Source organism: Branchiostoma belcheri, unplaced genomic scaffold (assembly GCF_001625305.1).
Source record: "Branchiostoma belcheri isolate BF01 breed outbred unplaced genomic scaffold, Haploidv18h27 scaffold31, whole genome shotgun sequence".
In the NCBI taxonomy this organism is placed as follows: Eukaryota; Metazoa; Chordata; class Leptocardii; order Amphioxiformes; family Branchiostomatidae; genus Branchiostoma; species Branchiostoma belcheri.
Genome location: NW_017803921.1, coordinates 1663522 through 1680651, shown reverse-complemented (window position 1 = coordinate 1680651; position 17130 = coordinate 1663522). Strand labels below are relative to the sequence as shown.

The 17130-nt window shown below is 39.3% G+C and overlaps 3 protein-coding genes across 4 annotated transcripts in view; all 3 read left to right on the top strand.

Moving 5' to 3' along the window:
* The window catches only part of LOC109474655 (phenazine biosynthesis-like domain-containing protein), a 6218-nt gene extending 2326 nt beyond the window's left edge, over positions 1–3892 (top strand). The window contains exons 3-10 of the mRNA XM_019775003.1: positions 232–331; positions 452–550; positions 999–1108; positions 1542–1571; positions 1836–1927; positions 2083–2174; positions 2669–2833; positions 3205–3892. Coding sequence (XP_019630562.1) covers positions 232–331; positions 452–550; positions 999–1108; positions 1542–1571; positions 1836–1927; positions 2083–2174; positions 2669–2833; positions 3205–3317 — 801 coding nt within the window. The 3' untranslated portion in view covers positions 3318–3892. The remainder of the gene's footprint in view (positions 1–231; positions 332–451; positions 551–998; positions 1109–1541; positions 1572–1835; positions 1928–2082; positions 2175–2668; positions 2834–3204) is intronic.
* Positions 3893–4471: 579 nt separating this feature from the next.
* LOC109474616 (pituitary tumor-transforming gene 1 protein-interacting protein-like) lies at positions 4472–12385 on the top strand. 2 transcript variants are annotated; one of them, XM_019774959.1, is made up of 8 exons: positions 4472–4722; positions 6101–6150; positions 7186–7291; positions 7887–7992; positions 8707–8718; positions 9454–9519; positions 9872–9918; positions 10284–12385. In XM_019774959.1, exons 1-8 carry the CDS (start codon positions 4629–4631, stop codon positions 10328–10330), a joined length of 528 nt encoding a protein of 175 aa, XP_019630518.1. In that variant the 5' UTR covers positions 4472–4628; the 3' UTR covers positions 10331–12385. The 2 variants fall into 2 exon arrangements, with proteins under 2 accessions (XP_019630518.1, XP_019630519.1); XM_019774960.1 differs by lacking the exon at positions 8707–8718.
* Positions 12386–13330: 945 nt separating this feature from the next.
* LOC109474611 (uncharacterized protein C1orf50 homolog) lies at positions 13331–16088 on the top strand. Its single transcript, XM_019774951.1, has 4 exons — positions 13331–13462; positions 14122–14237; positions 14439–14657; positions 15219–16088. The coding sequence occupies exons 1-4, from the start codon at positions 13438–13440 to the stop codon at positions 15414–15416; spliced, it is 558 nt and encodes a 185-aa protein (XP_019630510.1). The 5' UTR covers positions 13331–13437; the 3' UTR covers positions 15417–16088.
* Positions 16089–17130: the final 1042 nt, after the last annotated feature.

The window sequence follows — 17130 nt, the reverse complement described above, 5'->3', positions numbered from 1 at the left end:
ATCTGTCGTGGTGGAGGACGGAGTGAGTGTGGTGTTGAATTAAGATTCAATCTATCTGTTTTGTTTTGTTTGTCCGTCTGTTTGTCTTTGAACGATGATTTTTTTGTTCGCCAATCAGTTTTTGCAGAAATAGAGCCTAACTTCCGGGGGAAGGAGGGGGGTAGCAAAGAGACATAGACTGTAAGCAAGGAAAAGACATAGGCTAACGGAAAGTGTTCTTATGTTTACCAGGACTTAACAGATGACGAACAACAGAAGATCGCTGCTGAGATGAACCTGTCTGAAACGGCCTTCCTCCGCAAACTCAGCCACAAGGACGACTTTTCTACAGGTACAATCTTGGTTTTCTACCCAACAGGTGATTTGCCTCTCACAGTGGCCTCGATATTATGTATTGTTCTTAGCGTTCTTTATCCCTAACTCAACCGTTCTACTCTGCTATCGTGTTTAGGTTCGAAGTTCGGCCTGAGGTGGTTCACTCCCACCAAGGAAATTGACTTGTGCGGCCACGCCACCCTCGCCTCGGCCGCTAGTCTCTTCTACATCATGGGTAAAAAACTAGATCCTATCTTATTACTTACATGTACTTTCTAGTACATATATACAGAAGTATTGTTTTTGGTGGCTCACTTTGTGTATTGTGTCAACGTTTGGTGAGACTTTAGGGGAGTCGTTTACTGGCCGAGGGCGTCAGTGGGATGTATAATGAGTGTACTGGGCATGGGACGAAATGCTAGCTCGAGATGAACTTGAAGGTCAAATTTAAAGAATCTAGTCAGGATCCATACAGTCATACTGATGGTAGAATCTCCTCAGACTGGGCTGTTCCCTGAATTCAGGAAAACCGAAACTTCTTGTCCTCTATTCGTTAGTTTCAGCTGTAAGAAGTATATTCTAAACAAGATGCTTCAAAATTCTTCACGCTTCGTTGTCGTGAAATAGACAAACAAACGAAAAAACAAACATACAAACAAACAAACTCTTCTAACCTTTCCCAGACAACCCCAGCCCGAAGCTGACGTTCGTGACCCGGAGCGGAGAGCTGTTTGCTGAGAGACAGGGCGAGTACATCTCACTGGACCTGCCGGAAAACGTCCCCAAACCACAGGTACAAACTCATTACACATTCACTAATGTAATTATAACGTTACACGTATACCTACATATAAACACACGATTTCAAAACAAATGTTACGACATACAATAGTTACGTTATGTTGAGAGAGAGAATCGAGGATACCGAGAGAAACAAAGAAGTCAGAAAAAGTGCCACAATATCATACACAAACATATATTATTACACTGTTGTGCACCACATTACGTCAACAACAATTGACATCGGTCACCGAAACCAATCAATAGCAAAGGACGCGAACCGACAACGTCGAATTTATGCATTGCTAACAAACATGTATTTCTTTTTTTAAACATCTTAGCCAATACAAAAAGTGTTGCTTTGTTGTTTTCTTTGTGCGCCTACATGGCAGCCATGCCTTGAACGTGTTTTCCGTGGTAGTATGTATGTTTGTTTTCTGCTCCAGGACAGACAAGCTTATAGTCGGCTGCTACAGGTGAATACAGACACCCCACCCCCCACTCTTCCAAGCAACTACCTGGTCAAATCTTCAGCAGACTTTTGTATCATTTCTAACATCTCTCCATGTGCACCCTTAGATAAGTTTTAAGTTGCTTTTGTGAACTGTAAGTACATGGTTGCGTTTTTTTAATTAGCGATGGTTGACCTACCAGCTTGCATGGTTGGTCTACCTGAATGTCATGTCATAATCAGTCATTGACTTTTCTTTTCTTGTTGCCTTTGCTGTTGTACAATATAGGCTATTGTAGGCACGACTCCTGTCCAGGACGTCCGGTACTGCAGTTCGGTGGGTGGGGACCTGTTGGTCAGACTGTCAGACGACACAACAAGGTTTGAGCCACAGTTTTTGTTTTCGAATGGAAAAATATGTTCCATAGATGACTACATCGCCCCACACTATATTGTGATGATGTAGCAAAAGAAGTGCTTCAAAATTGCCACATTTCAAATGTTCCAAATAGTTTAATGTATCTTGTTACACCCAGGGCTACGTTGGAGAGCCTGAAGCCTGACTTGGGAGCCATGATGGCAGCTCACACAGAGGGCAAACTCAGGGGAGTGGCGGTCACCGTCAAAGGTAACGTCAGGATATGTCACCTAGATATCTTACATATCTTCCTGTAGTGTTTTTGTTAACATCGACTACGACCAACCTCTGCGGCAGTGTAGTTGTGCTCGCCAGTTCTAGCAATTTGAGGAAACTCATTGCCTTATAAAATGTCTGGCAAGGAACGGAGAAGAGAAACAAGTAAATGAGAACTCAAGAGACTCTCACGAGTTTCTTGAAGATATGTTCTCAAACATAGTACAGTTAAAAGCTTCTTGAAAATCTTTATCATGTATAACAATAATGTATAGGTGACTGGCATACAAAACGATTTGTGCATCGCAAAAATATGTGCTACGTGCTACAAATTCTATCATCAGGATATAGTACAGTTAAAAGCTTCTTGAAGACCGACTTAATGGCAAGTAAAAAAAATGTATTTTACAAGGATTAATGCATACGTTCTGGCATACAAAACGATTTGGAGCATCAGAAAAATATGTGCTATAAATTCCTATCTCCAGGAAGCCCGTCTAACGGGTGCACAGATGCCCGGGGAGTCGGGTATGACTTCATCTCCCGGTTCTTCTCGCCCTGGTACGGCGTGCCTGAGGACCCGGTCTGCGGGTCTGCGCACACCGTCCTCGCCAGCTACTGGGCAAAGGAACTCGGCCAGACGGACTTCTACGGTGAGGCACAGTTACTTTACAATACTGGAAAGGTAACATTTGCAAAGAGCCCAACAAATTACTTCTCTGCTTATTCGTACTTAAACATATTCATACACAAATATGGTGACCAGCCCCTCCAGCTTCTTCTACAAAATGTAATCTAACACCACGGAGTGTCTACTACAGTACCAGCAAAAATAATATGTTTCCTTCTGCGAAGGTAAACATGAAGATATGTCGTACCTTATTAAACGTAGTGGTGAACGGATCTGTCCTTGGTGCTGATCATGCTCCATGCGAACACAAATAGTGTCTGGTAACACAGCACCAAATGTATGTCTCTCTGTCTAGTTACGCATTTATTTGTTTGTTTGTTTGTTTGTTTGCAGTCCGCCAGTGCTCTCCTAGAGGAGGAGACTTGAAGGTCCGGCTGAGAGAAGACGGGAGGGTGGAGGTGGCGGGGAAGGCGACTGTCGTCTTTAAGGGGGAGATCAAGATCTAAAGCATGTCTTCAGAGATGTCGAAATAATTTACTAGTGGTATAGTAAATTTTTGAAAAAGTCGGGTAATGATTACTATGACTTGACTTTTATTTACTAACATTGTAAATTTTGTAAACAACACTGGACAATGGTAAATGAGAGTCAAGTAATTTCATTACCGATTTTAGTCTGGTACGTTGCTGTTTACAAAGCAAACATAAAATCGACTTAACTGGCCTTCACTACCATTGGCAAATCAAAAGTTGGATAAGTGTATGGTTGAAATTTCACACATTTGTGGAAGGATATTGACATAACAGGTGACTGTTGAGAAGGTATTTTTGATGTATGTTATCCATGACAGCTAATTATCGGCCACAGGGTAAACAAGTCTGCTGGGAAATAGGTTTGAGCTTTGGCGCTCACATCTGTTGCATGCACAGAATGCATGCAGTGCAGACTGGATTGTCTTTGATGAATGTATAATAACTTGCCTTAGGCAAATGTTATGAAGGGGAGCTTCATAATATGTAAATTATATCAGAGTGAAGTTGCTTGTGGCAAATGAATTTGCAGGCAAGTTTATTCAGTGAAGCAGGTCGATAATATCAAAATAAAGATTTGGTGAACAATGTTGTGTGCACACCCTGGATTGATTAGTTAATTAGTTAAAAATATTTTTATTGTATTGTTAATAGCACATAAGTTGAATAATTTGAACAAACAACCTACAGCCTCAATGGTTTTGCCCTGTTTTAGTGGGCGGTACCGAAGGGTACAATTATTACGTCATACTACATGCACATACAGATCTATCCGCCGCCATGTTACAAGAAGGTTGTTTAGAAATGGGAGGAGCTTTTAAAATGCAGCTCTATTTCAGTGATTTGAGCAAGTAGCGAAACGTTTTGATATGTTACAACTTGGATTTTCACTTGAGACAGACAAGTGTGAGCTTCGCGACATGAAAAGTAGTCCGGCAGCAGGATATTGATATCAAGGTGCGCAAAGGCTCTGCCATTGTTGGAAGAAGCCAACTCGAAGCCAAGGTGTGTAGTTTTAAACTCATAAAAAAGCAGATAAAGAATCTAATATTCATAGCAAATGTCATTCAATCGATAATAGAATTCCAGTAGTTCAAACTAGTCTGATGAAAGGGGAACAGATCATCGAAAAGCTTAGTTTTTATGGGTCCATTCCCTCTTCCCAAATGGTTTGACCCAGTCTGACCAGTCCGACGGAAGACGATCGATTGTAGCAGGAACTTGGCTACGTTTCTTCCAAAACAGGAGGCGAATTCTCGCATTTTTAACTAGTTTTACGTTATCAAGATGTCGGGAAGGTATCTCTGTCTTGCCCTGGCTGTTTTCCTGGCCTTATTTTGCGCCGTAACCGCCCAGACGACGACACCGAAGCCAGAACTCGGTAAGTCATAAATGTTTTGCGATCGTAAAAATCACGAACCAAAAATTATGTCGTTATTCATATGTTTTTTGCGAGGAACTGTTGTTCTAAAGGTTTGAGAAAGAGACTTTTTTGTTTTAGGGTGTAAATTACTTCTTGTAGTAGCAACAGATGCCTGTGGATCGACAGAATCAGTGAAAAGATTTTGTAAGGCGCGAATTGGGGGAGGGGGAAGTGACGTTTGTGTCGTATGACATTTTGTGTTGACAGTATTCTTTGTTCCTCAGGGGCGAATTTCCGTCTCAAATTTCCACTCAGACTTGTCTAACCCTCACCCGTATCCTGTACGGTGTTTGAGTTGTGTTTAGAATACAGTACAATTCCTAGGAAGCCCGGAAAAATTGGTGTATTTGGGGTGTAAATATTGACTTTCTTGTTTATGGTCAGGGTGGCACACACACACCACATCACATGACCATTTACAATGTACACAATCGTACATGCAGACTCATTATATTGCAATCGCATCTGGGCATTTTTCCTTACAGACTGCGTGCCTTTAATTAAAACTATCAGAAAAAAAATCCAACAAAAACAACAAAATTGTTTGAAATTTAGGTAGGGTGGTTACAAAATTTATGATATAAGTTATAACATGTAAAATGTTGTTAAAACTTATTAATTAAGGAAAAAAGTTGCTATTTTTTCATTCAACTTTTATCGACATGCTGGCCAGCGACTGTTTTGGAACCCTAGACACTAGACCTTGGCTGAAATTGCTGGACTGCCAAACAAACAGTGAAGACCAGACTTCACAAACACGTTAATGGATTTGACTTGCTGTTTCCTGTTGATTCTATACAACATAACCCGCCATGAAAGGTCAACGAGAAATTTGAGCTGGGCGGTAATGTTGGTTCCTTTCCTGAATGCATTAGCTTTCCAGACAGGGTTATTTTCATACATTGGCTCAACTGTGAAAGTTGTCCTAGATGGCTAAATACTGTATTTGTTTGATATCCACTCGTTGTAGTTTTTGAAAGCTGGTTGAAGGAAACCTGTTCCCAGACTGTAATTGGGGTTGTTGGAGGGTTACAGCAAGAGGAAGAAACTATGTAGCCAGTGTGTACAAAGGCTTCCCATTGGTTAGAATAACATTTAGCACTTTGGTACTAATAGGAAGTTATGAGAAAGATAACATTTGCCAGTGTTTTCTTACAGTACTGGGGAATTAGTACTACTAGTATGTATTTCAGTACTTATTGCAATTGCAGATGCAAATGTATGATTAAATGCCCACCAACAAAAACATAGTACATCAAGTACATAAGTTAAAGTTGTAGCCCACCATCAAATTTATTTGTTTTTGATAATAATATTTTATTCTTTGCCTTTTCAGACTGCAGTGAGAGGAACTCTTCATGTGATGAATGCATCAAAAATGTCAAGGTGGGTCTCAACTCAACTCAACAGAAGATCTGACAATCAGTTTTCTTGGTTGTCTGTTCTTCTCTGTTGGTGCACATGGTGCACATGGGTAGGCATGTGTTATTAATGTGTCTGTTAAGTAACAGGTCAGGATACTACTGTAGATCATCTAAAGTTTGCAGAGGTGTAATTCTTCAGTTGGAGCAGACAGACTTGGTGGTCATGGTTGAAAGTTATCATACTATTCATATCATAGTACATGTAACACAATGAAAAACACCGTGCATGTAACTTTTCACAATGGAGGATACACTACATATTAGGAAACACTGTAAATATTCTACAATTTACAGTTAATTACACAACAATTTAAACTTAATTATAGGATTCCAAAATGTATGGCAGACCATGCACAGCATAGGTAAATCCTGAATATTGAAAGTAATAATATCTAAGGCTTATCATGTACGTTGGTAGCTACATATAAGCTACCCAACCTGCAATGTTTTGTAAAATAAGAGGCATCAAGAAGCAGTTTTAAGTGTTACAAGGCTTTTCTAAAGGTTAAGAGGTGTGTAGGCCTGAGGCTAGGTGGTGCTGCCTGGCTTCTGGTGCCCGGATTGTTGATGTTTAATGTACTGTACAAACCTGTAGGGCCTTAGTACAGACAGTAACTGTATTGACGTCATCAGTGCCCTGTAGTGCAGTGGATATCCAAGACAGAACTGGAGTGTGGTTATACCACTACCAGTATATTACATGTATATAGCATGACAAGAGCTGCCAGTACTGTTTCTATCAGTTTAGTACAGGTTGTAGTCTGTGTAGCCTGTGAAGTCTGTCTCTTTGAAAGACACTGACTTCATCAAGAATACAGACAACCATATTGAATTGAACTGTTTGGCAATTACATGTATTACATTTATAACACAGTTATTCTGTAATTTGTATAGGCACTGTAATCTCCTTTTGGCATAACACACCAGCTGCAGGCACAGGGAGTGGTGGATGTTGTTTATTATTCATTATTTATTGTTGTTGTTTTTCCCTGTTTAGTGTTACTACTGTTACCAGGACAACTCGTGCCGCCTGTACCCGGCTGAGAAGATCCTCCCTCGTGACTGTGCCCTGTCTAAGGCTCGCTGGGGGATCAGCTGTGCTAGTATGTCACACCAACTTCTTCTAACAAGAAATCAGACAGCTTTTTCGTGTGTATTGGAACTGTGGAGGAGATTGTATGATGTAATTTAATTGGGTATCACAACACTTCCTGAGCTCCTCCACATACTACCCACTTACTCCCCAAAGTGTGCTGGGTCACCTTCAGGCTTAGAAGTCTTGAGAGTGAGACCCAACACAATAGTTCCATACTCGTAAGTAAAGATGTCAGTAAGTAAAGTGTCATTTTCATAACAAGGGAATTCGCTACTACATGTACTGGAAGGCTCAAAATTGAACATTTAACCATCATCTATGTAAAACCTACCCACATACCAAATATTGTTGCAATCCTAATAGTAATAGGTAACCTCTTGAGTTATGCTTACCAAAGGATGACTGGAAATACAAATCAAAAATGAAAATGTGTAACCCCTGTATGTGTGTTTTATTCCCAGTTAACTTTGAGGCCTTGATCATTGCAATGTGAGTGGTGGGAGGAGTCATCCTGATCTCCTATGTGTAGCTGTAGCTGATTAACTCTCACAAGACGTAGGACTGTCTTAAGAAATGTTTAAACAAGTGTTTGTTTTCCCCAGTTAACTTTGAGGCCTTGATCATCGCCATGTCAGTGGTGGGAGGAGTCATCCTGATCTCCTTCTTCTGCTGTATCTACTGCTGCTGCTGCAGGACTTCCTCCAAGAAGTACGCTGCTCACTCCTTTAGTTGCTTGTTTGTTTCTTTGTTCATGTGTTTCTTATCTGTATTTTGACTTCTGTAGTTGGACTGAAGTATTCATAGGGTATAGTACAGATGTATTACAAAGACTGAAAGAGATAGCTTAGTGGTAATGATGAGCACAACTAATATTAATAAAACGACATAACCTTCCTGTTATCTACAAGACTAAAAATTTGTATGTATGTACATGTATTTGTTATCTTGGATTCAAATTGATGAATTACAATGTAGACTATTATTCAGTTATCAAGACTGGCAGGAGAAAGCCTTGTTAATTTTGACTAGAAATCAGTCAACATTCCCTCCCCCAATGCTAGGTATATTTTCCTCCCCTAAAGCCACAATTCTGTACTTTGAAGATGATGTTTTGCAAACCCAAACTGCATGAAAATTTTGTCCCCGATCAAAAATCATCAAAACTGATACTTACTTTAGTACCCCATGATATCACTAACATACATTCAATAAAAAGAGTGAGAGTTCGTATGAAGCAAGTTTAAACTGTAATTAACAACACAAGAAATTGAACTTACACAAATTTTGCTTCAAAATGCCTTCTAAGTTCTAACAACACTGATGAACATTCAAGATCAAGCGAGAATTCTGTATGAAACATACACATGGATGTTCATGCTATTTTCTCCTTGCATATTGCTGTGTTGCTGCCTGCCTCTGCAGGGCACAGGAGAAGTAAGTTTTGGGGTCGGGGTGGTGATCTTTAGTGGAACTGTAAATTTATTTACTTTCCTGGTGGTTTTATTTCACGGTAGGAAGGAAAAAAAGACTTTCATGGTGTTTGAATTAAATTTGCTGTTGAAAACAATTCTTTAGTAAAAATCGTGAAGATAAAACCACTGCAAAAATTTTTACATGCAGTAACTGAACAAAGCTGATCCCCTCCCCACCATGTCCCTACAAGGCCAATACCATATCTTTACCCCCACTTCTCACTTTTGTGGTAGGAACCTGTTGCTAACTGAAACATGTACTGGTGTAGGAAGAAAATGCTAACTTCCCTCCCTCCCAAAAGGCAGCATATTCATATGAATTTACCCAAAAGTGTCATTTTATCTAGCATGATTGTGATGCCCACACATGTACACCTTTTCCTTTACAGTGATTACTGTGTGACTGAAAATATGACACCTCACTCAAGAAATTTCAAACTAACAATTTTTTTCCCTTTTTGTGTTTCTTGTTGTCTTTTAAATCATACGTGTATCATTAAGTGTAATTTATCACTTACGTCCACTCATAATTTTGTGATCAATTGTAAGAACTAGCTATTAAAATACCATAATGTCATGATGGCTAGTATTACTAGACACATGAAAAAAAGCCGCTCAGTTTAGGATGAGCATAAGAAATATGTTGTAAGCTTCAATTGCTACCTTGTCTAACTGCTTGTTGTTCTTTGTTCTTAAGATATGACAAGGAGGACGCTAAGATCGAGCGTGCACGTGAGGAGCGACGTCTGAAGCATGCCGAGAGGTGAGTCGTCTTAAAACTTAACCCTCACCCAGCTAAAGATACATTTTTTTATTGTTACAGCTGGATTCAGTTGGGTTAGGGTTATCTTTTGCTCTGCTAAGGGTGCATCCATGGATGGAATCTGTTTGCAAAAAGAAGGTTAAAGTTTTAGTTCAGGCTTCATAAAAAACAGGGCTGGCAGAGGGTTGCATGGATTGCTTTGAGAATTCTGAAAAAGAAACCGTTTTGGGTCATTGTTTGATTAATTGTTTTCCTTGGAGTTCTAACCTTCTAGAACAAGTTTCAGGGACAGTTTCAAATGGGATGTTTCAAAATAACATGGCTTACGTTTTGTGCTTATTTTCACTTGTAGGAGAGCCGAGCGTGACGCAAAGAACCAGGAGATTCGTATGAAATACGGTGAGTGGAAATTTACAGTAACACACTAGTCCTGCATGTACACATCTTACGTGGAATGAGTCTTCAGGGCTCAAAATTCTACCTGAACATACAGGTTAGTGCAGTTGAAATGGGAACTGAGCATGTATTTCTAATGTCCACCTGCACTTAGCCTACACTGGTCCATGTACTGGGTATATGCAGGTAAAATTGGAGCTGTGCATGTATTTCTGATTACCGGCACTGCATTGGTCCATGTACTGGGTTTATATTGATGTGTGTTGATTTTTATATACAGGAAAAAATGTATTTCAAGCCCTGCTCTTGCATTGTGATTTTTAAAACTAAATGCCAACGACTAAATACAGCACCTTTCTCAAATCCAGGCCTGGTGAAAGAGGACAACCCATACCACCGCTTTGACCAAAACTAGGGGAGCGCAGAACACTTGGACAAGATTCAAGAATTTGGACAACTTCAATGAGCTTCTTTACCATTCTCAAATTGTCTACATCTTCACATTCTTGTCAACTTGTCTTATGTTGGAAGGGTGGAAATGATGTTGAATTCTGTCTATGGCTATATCTTTCTTTGTTGTATACCTGAGCCATCGTTTTTCTTGTATACAGAACCCACCTTCCATAATCTGGCTCCAAGAAAGTCTGCACTGTACCTTTAAGTGTTATTCAACATGCACCTTAATAATAAAGCAGGATTGTTTTGTTACATTCAAAGATGAGGAATATAAATGATGAGTTTTGCATGGCTGTATCAGCTTTCTATAGTCAGAATTTTTATCCACAATGGTTGCAATTAGAGCAAGATTGTACATGTAGTGCCTTAGCTCAGTGAATATGGGAATAGGGTATGTTATTATACGGAATAACAGAGGACCAGAGAGTAACTATTAGCCTTGAAATATACAAAATGTAATTTATGTAAACCATTGTACATTTTGAAGAGGAAGGAAATTCTGTGCTTTCTATGTGTATTTCAACCTTACGTTAATTACATTTAGGAAGATTCTAAAATCGACTAAATTTGTCTTTTGAGGGGAACCAAAAATTAGTCAACACTGATAAAACATTTTTTTCATATCATGATGAAAAGAAAGACAGTAACATGATTTTAAGAAAATGGCAGGCATCTTAGCACACATATTTTGCAGCCTGCCTTGACTTACAATAACTTCTTAGCTTTTGCCGTTTACCCTCCTTTCATAAATTTGACCTAGGTTTAAGAACAAGTAAATATAATTCTACAGAAGTGGCTAGAAGTCACCATAATGAAGGTTATAGTTCAAAGGTTACAGGCCATACTCTGGTTAACTAAGATGTAATATTATAATGGTCTAAGGAACTTTCACAAGGGTAAAGGGGTCACTTCAAGGTCACCAACACTTAAGATCTATTATAGAGAACCTAATTCTAGTGACTGTTGTGATGTAACTCACATGCAAACTTGAACATCACTGAAGACATGACATTGTCTATATGATAACAGGGACCAGTAATGTATCACAGAATAGAGTGTCTATGATTGGTTAGATACCTCATCACATGACAAGTTGTAAGAACGCCTGCCATTGGTTAGGATTGCCTTGTTGTAAAGTGCAATTGAGCCAATCTTTGTCACTGTTACTCCAGCCTGTGTAATACTCTCATATACAGATTGTTCAATGCATTGGATACTACAACAACTAGAATAGGCTCAGGCTGAAAAGATTCTTATCAAATATTGATCCTTTGGCATTTAAAAATTACCAGTGATCAAATTTGGAAAAATTCTAAGACAAAGCAATCCACCACAAAGTTATTATGAATGTAAGATGGCATGATATAGAAGAAACATGTTCTTTCAAATGTGTACAGTGTTCAAGTGTGAAATTTCAGAAGTGGCTTTCCTGATTCAAAGACAAAGTGGGATCAGTGCTTCATCTATTTTTCTGCACTAAAAGAATGAGCCCTCCTTAATGTTGTGGAATTGTATTTTTGATAGGGGGACTTGCCATGTATGATGCTGCATGCATATCCAGATTCTAAAGCAAGTACAGGCATACAGTACATGTATATGCCATTTGTATTTTTCAAGGCTTGATATGACTCTAAACTTATCTACTATGAAATCAAAACAGCATACAAGTACATGTCATTTCAATTTTATTTAGCAGATCTTTTTTTCAACTTGTGGTTAATGAATCGTTCTAGAATTGTGATTCAAATGCGTTGAAAGGCAATGAACATTGCTACTTCTTTTGTTACTTGACTAGCTGTATTTAATTTAGACTGCCAAACTGTTAAAGTCTCATTCTACTAAATTTGACATTCTATCACAGAGATGTCTTTGTGTTAGGTTGTAATAATTCTTTGTGAAGCAAGAGGTCATTAAGGCGTAAATTTTATTGTGAGAACAGGTATTGCACTGGTAATTACAGCATTTACATGTGGTGTACATAATATGTCAATCAAGTAATATATGTGGATGGTCTCAAATGTGAGTCTGGTGTTTTTACTGTGTCGTAAAATTGATTTTACATAATTGAAATGGTCAATCATCCAGTTGATAGGCCATCGCGAGCAGAACCAACTTCTACAGGCTCTCGTTCTTCCCCCGCACCATCAGGGAATGGAATGAACTTGAGCCTGGTGCGGCGGAGGCGGGGTCTCTTGCCCAGTTCAAATCTGAACTGGCGAGGACCCTGCTGCATTGAGCCACCCCATCATGTCTTGTATATATGTAAATATTACTAACGCACTAATGCACTTGTCCCGTCTTTAGCACACACAAAATCAGTTGTCTTATGTTCCCTTCTCATTTATCCTTGTTTTACCTTTGTTTTTATGTACTGGGTCACAATTGTAACTAACAATGCGTAACGGCTGCCAATAATCCTACATGGTAGGGCTACGTAGGCAGTAACGGAGATGATGATACTAGTAGTAGCCCATGGTACTGGCTTCAAACAAGGTTCTGGCATTCGAACCCCTAATCTCAAACCTGTATTGACAGGATTTAAAGAAGAAATGATGGCAATGCTATTCATTGTGTAATGATGGTGACCTTTTGACTATTCGTTAGACTAAAGAAGATTCTTAATTGCTCATTGGGATTTGACAAGATTGTCAGACAATCAGGATGAAAAAGTTACACAACAGACAACACAGTTTACGTAATTTGAAGTCGTTGCGTAATACCACACCCCTATGTGCATAGTGTAATAGTCCAGCACAGCATACAAACGCAAATGACAGATTTTTTGTTGAATTATATTACGTATTTTAATCACTTATTTATGCTTAATTATAGTGTGTATTCTGAAATCTAAAATATTTCAATTTGATTTTGTATTTCAATAATAGTTTGATATTTCGCGTGAGGTCAGACTATCTAATTTTATTTCTTGACGATTTGTTGCGGCCAGTACTATAAATACCACGATTTCCGCATTGGTAGTCATTTTCGCGTTGCTGCGTTGGAGAAGGGGAGACTGCGCCACAGTTCTTGAAAATTCCGAGGAACACGGGTAAAATAAAAGCAGGAATGGCACGACTACCTACAACAGCCGGTAAGCAATACTTCGATGAAATGCTGTAGTAGAAATTTAGGTCGATATCTGGCGATCGGAGCCGCATGATAGCGACGACATTCGGTGACAAAGCGGCTAGTTTTGAGGGGGAGGGGGGCGTATGTGATGTGAGCACTTTTGGGAAGAAGATCAGGATGAATTAAGAATGTAGTTTAGGAGAAAAAGAAAAAAATTAAAGACGAGACTAACAACATACGTAGAAACACTTTTGCGGAATAGATTTTTTTTAATCAGCAACAATTAATTTATGCAATTCATGTTGTTCGCCCCTCTTCATTTTCTTAGTTACATAATTTTCAGGACAACGTGACTGTTTGCTTAGATGTTGAGCCTGTTCAACTTTGTTTGTGGGCCTCACATGACGAGAAATTATAACAACGATCACACAATGAACTTTTGGGGGCATGGGTGCATTATTTATAAAGTAAATTTGCATACGTATTGACAATGACAATGGTGAAAGATATAAGATGATCAGTGTTCCAGAATTTTGCAGCATAGATCAGATCTCAAGATTGAAGCATTTCCCACACGTTTACATGTGGCATAACAACTAGTTTCTATTGAAACCCTGTACACTCTATGCTGCATGTGATGTTTTGTTATATACTGACTTATCCTCCCATGTTTCTGTCCAGTTGCTCTGGTGGAATCAAACCCCCAACCCTCCGGTCTCCAGCTGGTCAGTTCCTACAAAACTAACCGGATGGGTGACCCCCACGATCTAGTGGAACTGGCCACCCAGGTGCAGAAGGTCAGAGGTCATTTTATTCATTCATTAATGAACTAGATCATTGGTAAATAGTACTACTAGTATAATAGTATAATAGTACTACTAGTAGTACTATTGGTCCAGTGCAAAATTAGATCTCAAAATCAAATGCTGATTGGCTGCATGTAATTCACAAAAAGTGTTTCGAGCCTTGTGTAATGTAAAATGTGTTCTTGTTCTCAGGCTGATGAGTTCACGCGAGCCAACGCGACCAACCGGCTCCAGACGATAGCGGAACAGATCAAGTTTCTACAGGAACAGGCGCGGAAGGTTCTGTTGGAGGCTAAGCGAGATGCGGAATTGCACCACGCGGCCTGTAACTTCAAAAAGATCCCAGGGAAACACTACTACCTGTACAAGAGACAGTCTGGACAGACATACTTCTCCATGCTCAGCCCTACGGTTAGAAAACTCTCTGTGTTTTAGGATTTGCTCCCGTATACTTTTGCTTGGGTTGGTTTGTTGTTTGGTTCATGGGTTGGACCATCTGTTGATTCCTTTAATATTCATCAGCACAATTGACATATTTCTGTCAACTGTGTACACATTAGCCTGGTTACCAAACCTATTATAGCTCCAGAGTCCTACATCCTCTCCGCAAATACTCAGGAGCTATAGTATATAGTATAATAGGTTTGGTAACCAGGCTAGTACACATTTCTTCCATGCCTCTCACCTTGTTGATCTCCCAAATCTGACACTTGGCAAATTAAATTGTTATCCCTTTGTTGTCATTCCCCTTTGAAGTAAAAGCTATTTGTATATACATTTTCTTACTATGACTATACATGTTACTGTATGTTGATTAATTTAGTAAGACTTCAAATACATAACCTGTATCTTGTTACATATTTAGTCTGACCCGACCTGTTCCCTCATGACCTCAATGAACAGTTGCCAGCAAACTGATTTGAATATTTCATGAATAAACAACTAAACAAACAAACTTGTGTTTTCCCACAGGAATGGGGCCCGACGTGTCCACACGAGTTCCTGGGCGCGTACAGACTGGAGTACGACATGTCGTGGACGCCGTCGGACAAGGTCAGGCAGCGCGACGAAGACCTGTCCGCCATCGACACGACCATCGACAGACTCCTGAATACGAAAGAAGCCATCACGTGGGCCGCTGAAACAACCAAGCCTGAAGACAAGGACTGATTGTAGTATAGACAAGGGACACTTTTATTTTAACCCCCGTGTACGCCTGTAATCTAAAAAAGATTTCGTTTTCTCTCACCAGTCAAATGGTCCTTGGACATGTATACATGTACATCTTACTACCATTGGCATATGTTTGTCTGTTTGCTTGTGTGTCTATAGTTATTTGAATGCAGTAGAGTTACTGGAGGTGATGGGGCAATGGTGTAACCGTAGACTGACAGGAAGGTCAAATTGTTAGCTGAAATGGTCTCTTGCACGGGCTACAAGGAAGTGACGGAATATGCACAAAATCAGCAAAAATTGATAAAACAAGAAATTCACAACTCTAAATACTTTGCAGTGTTGTAACTGCAACTGGTCAAGAAAGAGATCAGGTAGCATTGTAACAAATTAGGTAAAAGGGAGCATTATTTGGGGCTGTTTTGGTGTTATGGTCAACATTTTAGTTGCTTTGTTTCTATGAAACAGATGTAGGGTGTTCTTTCTATGCAAATTACCTACAAGTGTTAATATGCATATATAAATAAAGGCATCATCTATATTGCTCATCAGGTTTTTAAGGTAAGATAAAAATGCACAAACAAACATTTGTACCCAATGTAACATGCCAACACATTACCTGTGAAAAATTTGTCATACCAAAAGACAAAAGATTGCTCAGGTTACTGTAAAAAATGCTGTATATTGTAATTGCCTTTGCTCAATTGATGTACAGTAAATATTAAAAAAAACAATATCATGGTATGATACATAAAACATGAAAATCTCAGTTTCTAGCATTGTGTTTCTGTCTTGTTTTTGGTTTACACTATCAGACAGTAATGACAGGAGTGAGTTTCTTCTCACTTTGACAGCTGATGTCTGAGCCTCATGACTTGGTACAGAGTTAATGTTTGCTTGTCTTTTGAGCCCTTATGTAGGGATCGTCTCAATCTGGGGGCTACCGAACTTTGTACTCCGAACTTTGCACTCCGTACGTGTTTGCAACCCTTCGTGACCAAAAACACCCGACAAACGTCAGACACGAAGAGCAGGGAAGCTTGCAGAGTAGGCAACGTCAGCACGAGGCACATACAAGGCACAGCTGTAAACTTCATGCGTCCTCATGTACTGGACATGAAGGTATGTCGAGATTTTCTTTGCATCAGAAAATTTCGAAGTAAGTAGACGAACGTTAGGAACAGCGTCTTAACTTAAGGAAAATATGAGAAATCACTCTGACTTGCTTTATTATCAGCAAACAGGTGTATGTTAACATGTAAGCATCAAACGATGGTTGCAATATCCTGGGCATACAAAAAAAATATTTTGTCATGGTGAGTCGTGATAACTCGCTGAATTCGAAAATGGCTATAATGAAAGACAGCGCCGCATCCCTTCCATCATATAACACATTGATTATGTTGCATTAAAGATGGTCAACGCCAATCCCCCATTCATGATCTAAAGGTAAGGCCATGTTGATTTGATTATATGGATGACATCCGCGCGCGCATGAATTTTCGGCCGTTTCCAAAAAAAAAAAAGTTTTCAACCATACTGTAAATCGTACAAAACAGTTGCAAAATGAGCAAAAATATACCGTAAGTTACAAAAAAATAAGTGAAAACTATACCAATGTCGTAAGAATGACCAAAATCAAACGAAAAAAGACGAAATTGTAAGGAAATGAACTTGAAGATTAGATTATTCGCCAAACCATATTCTGTCC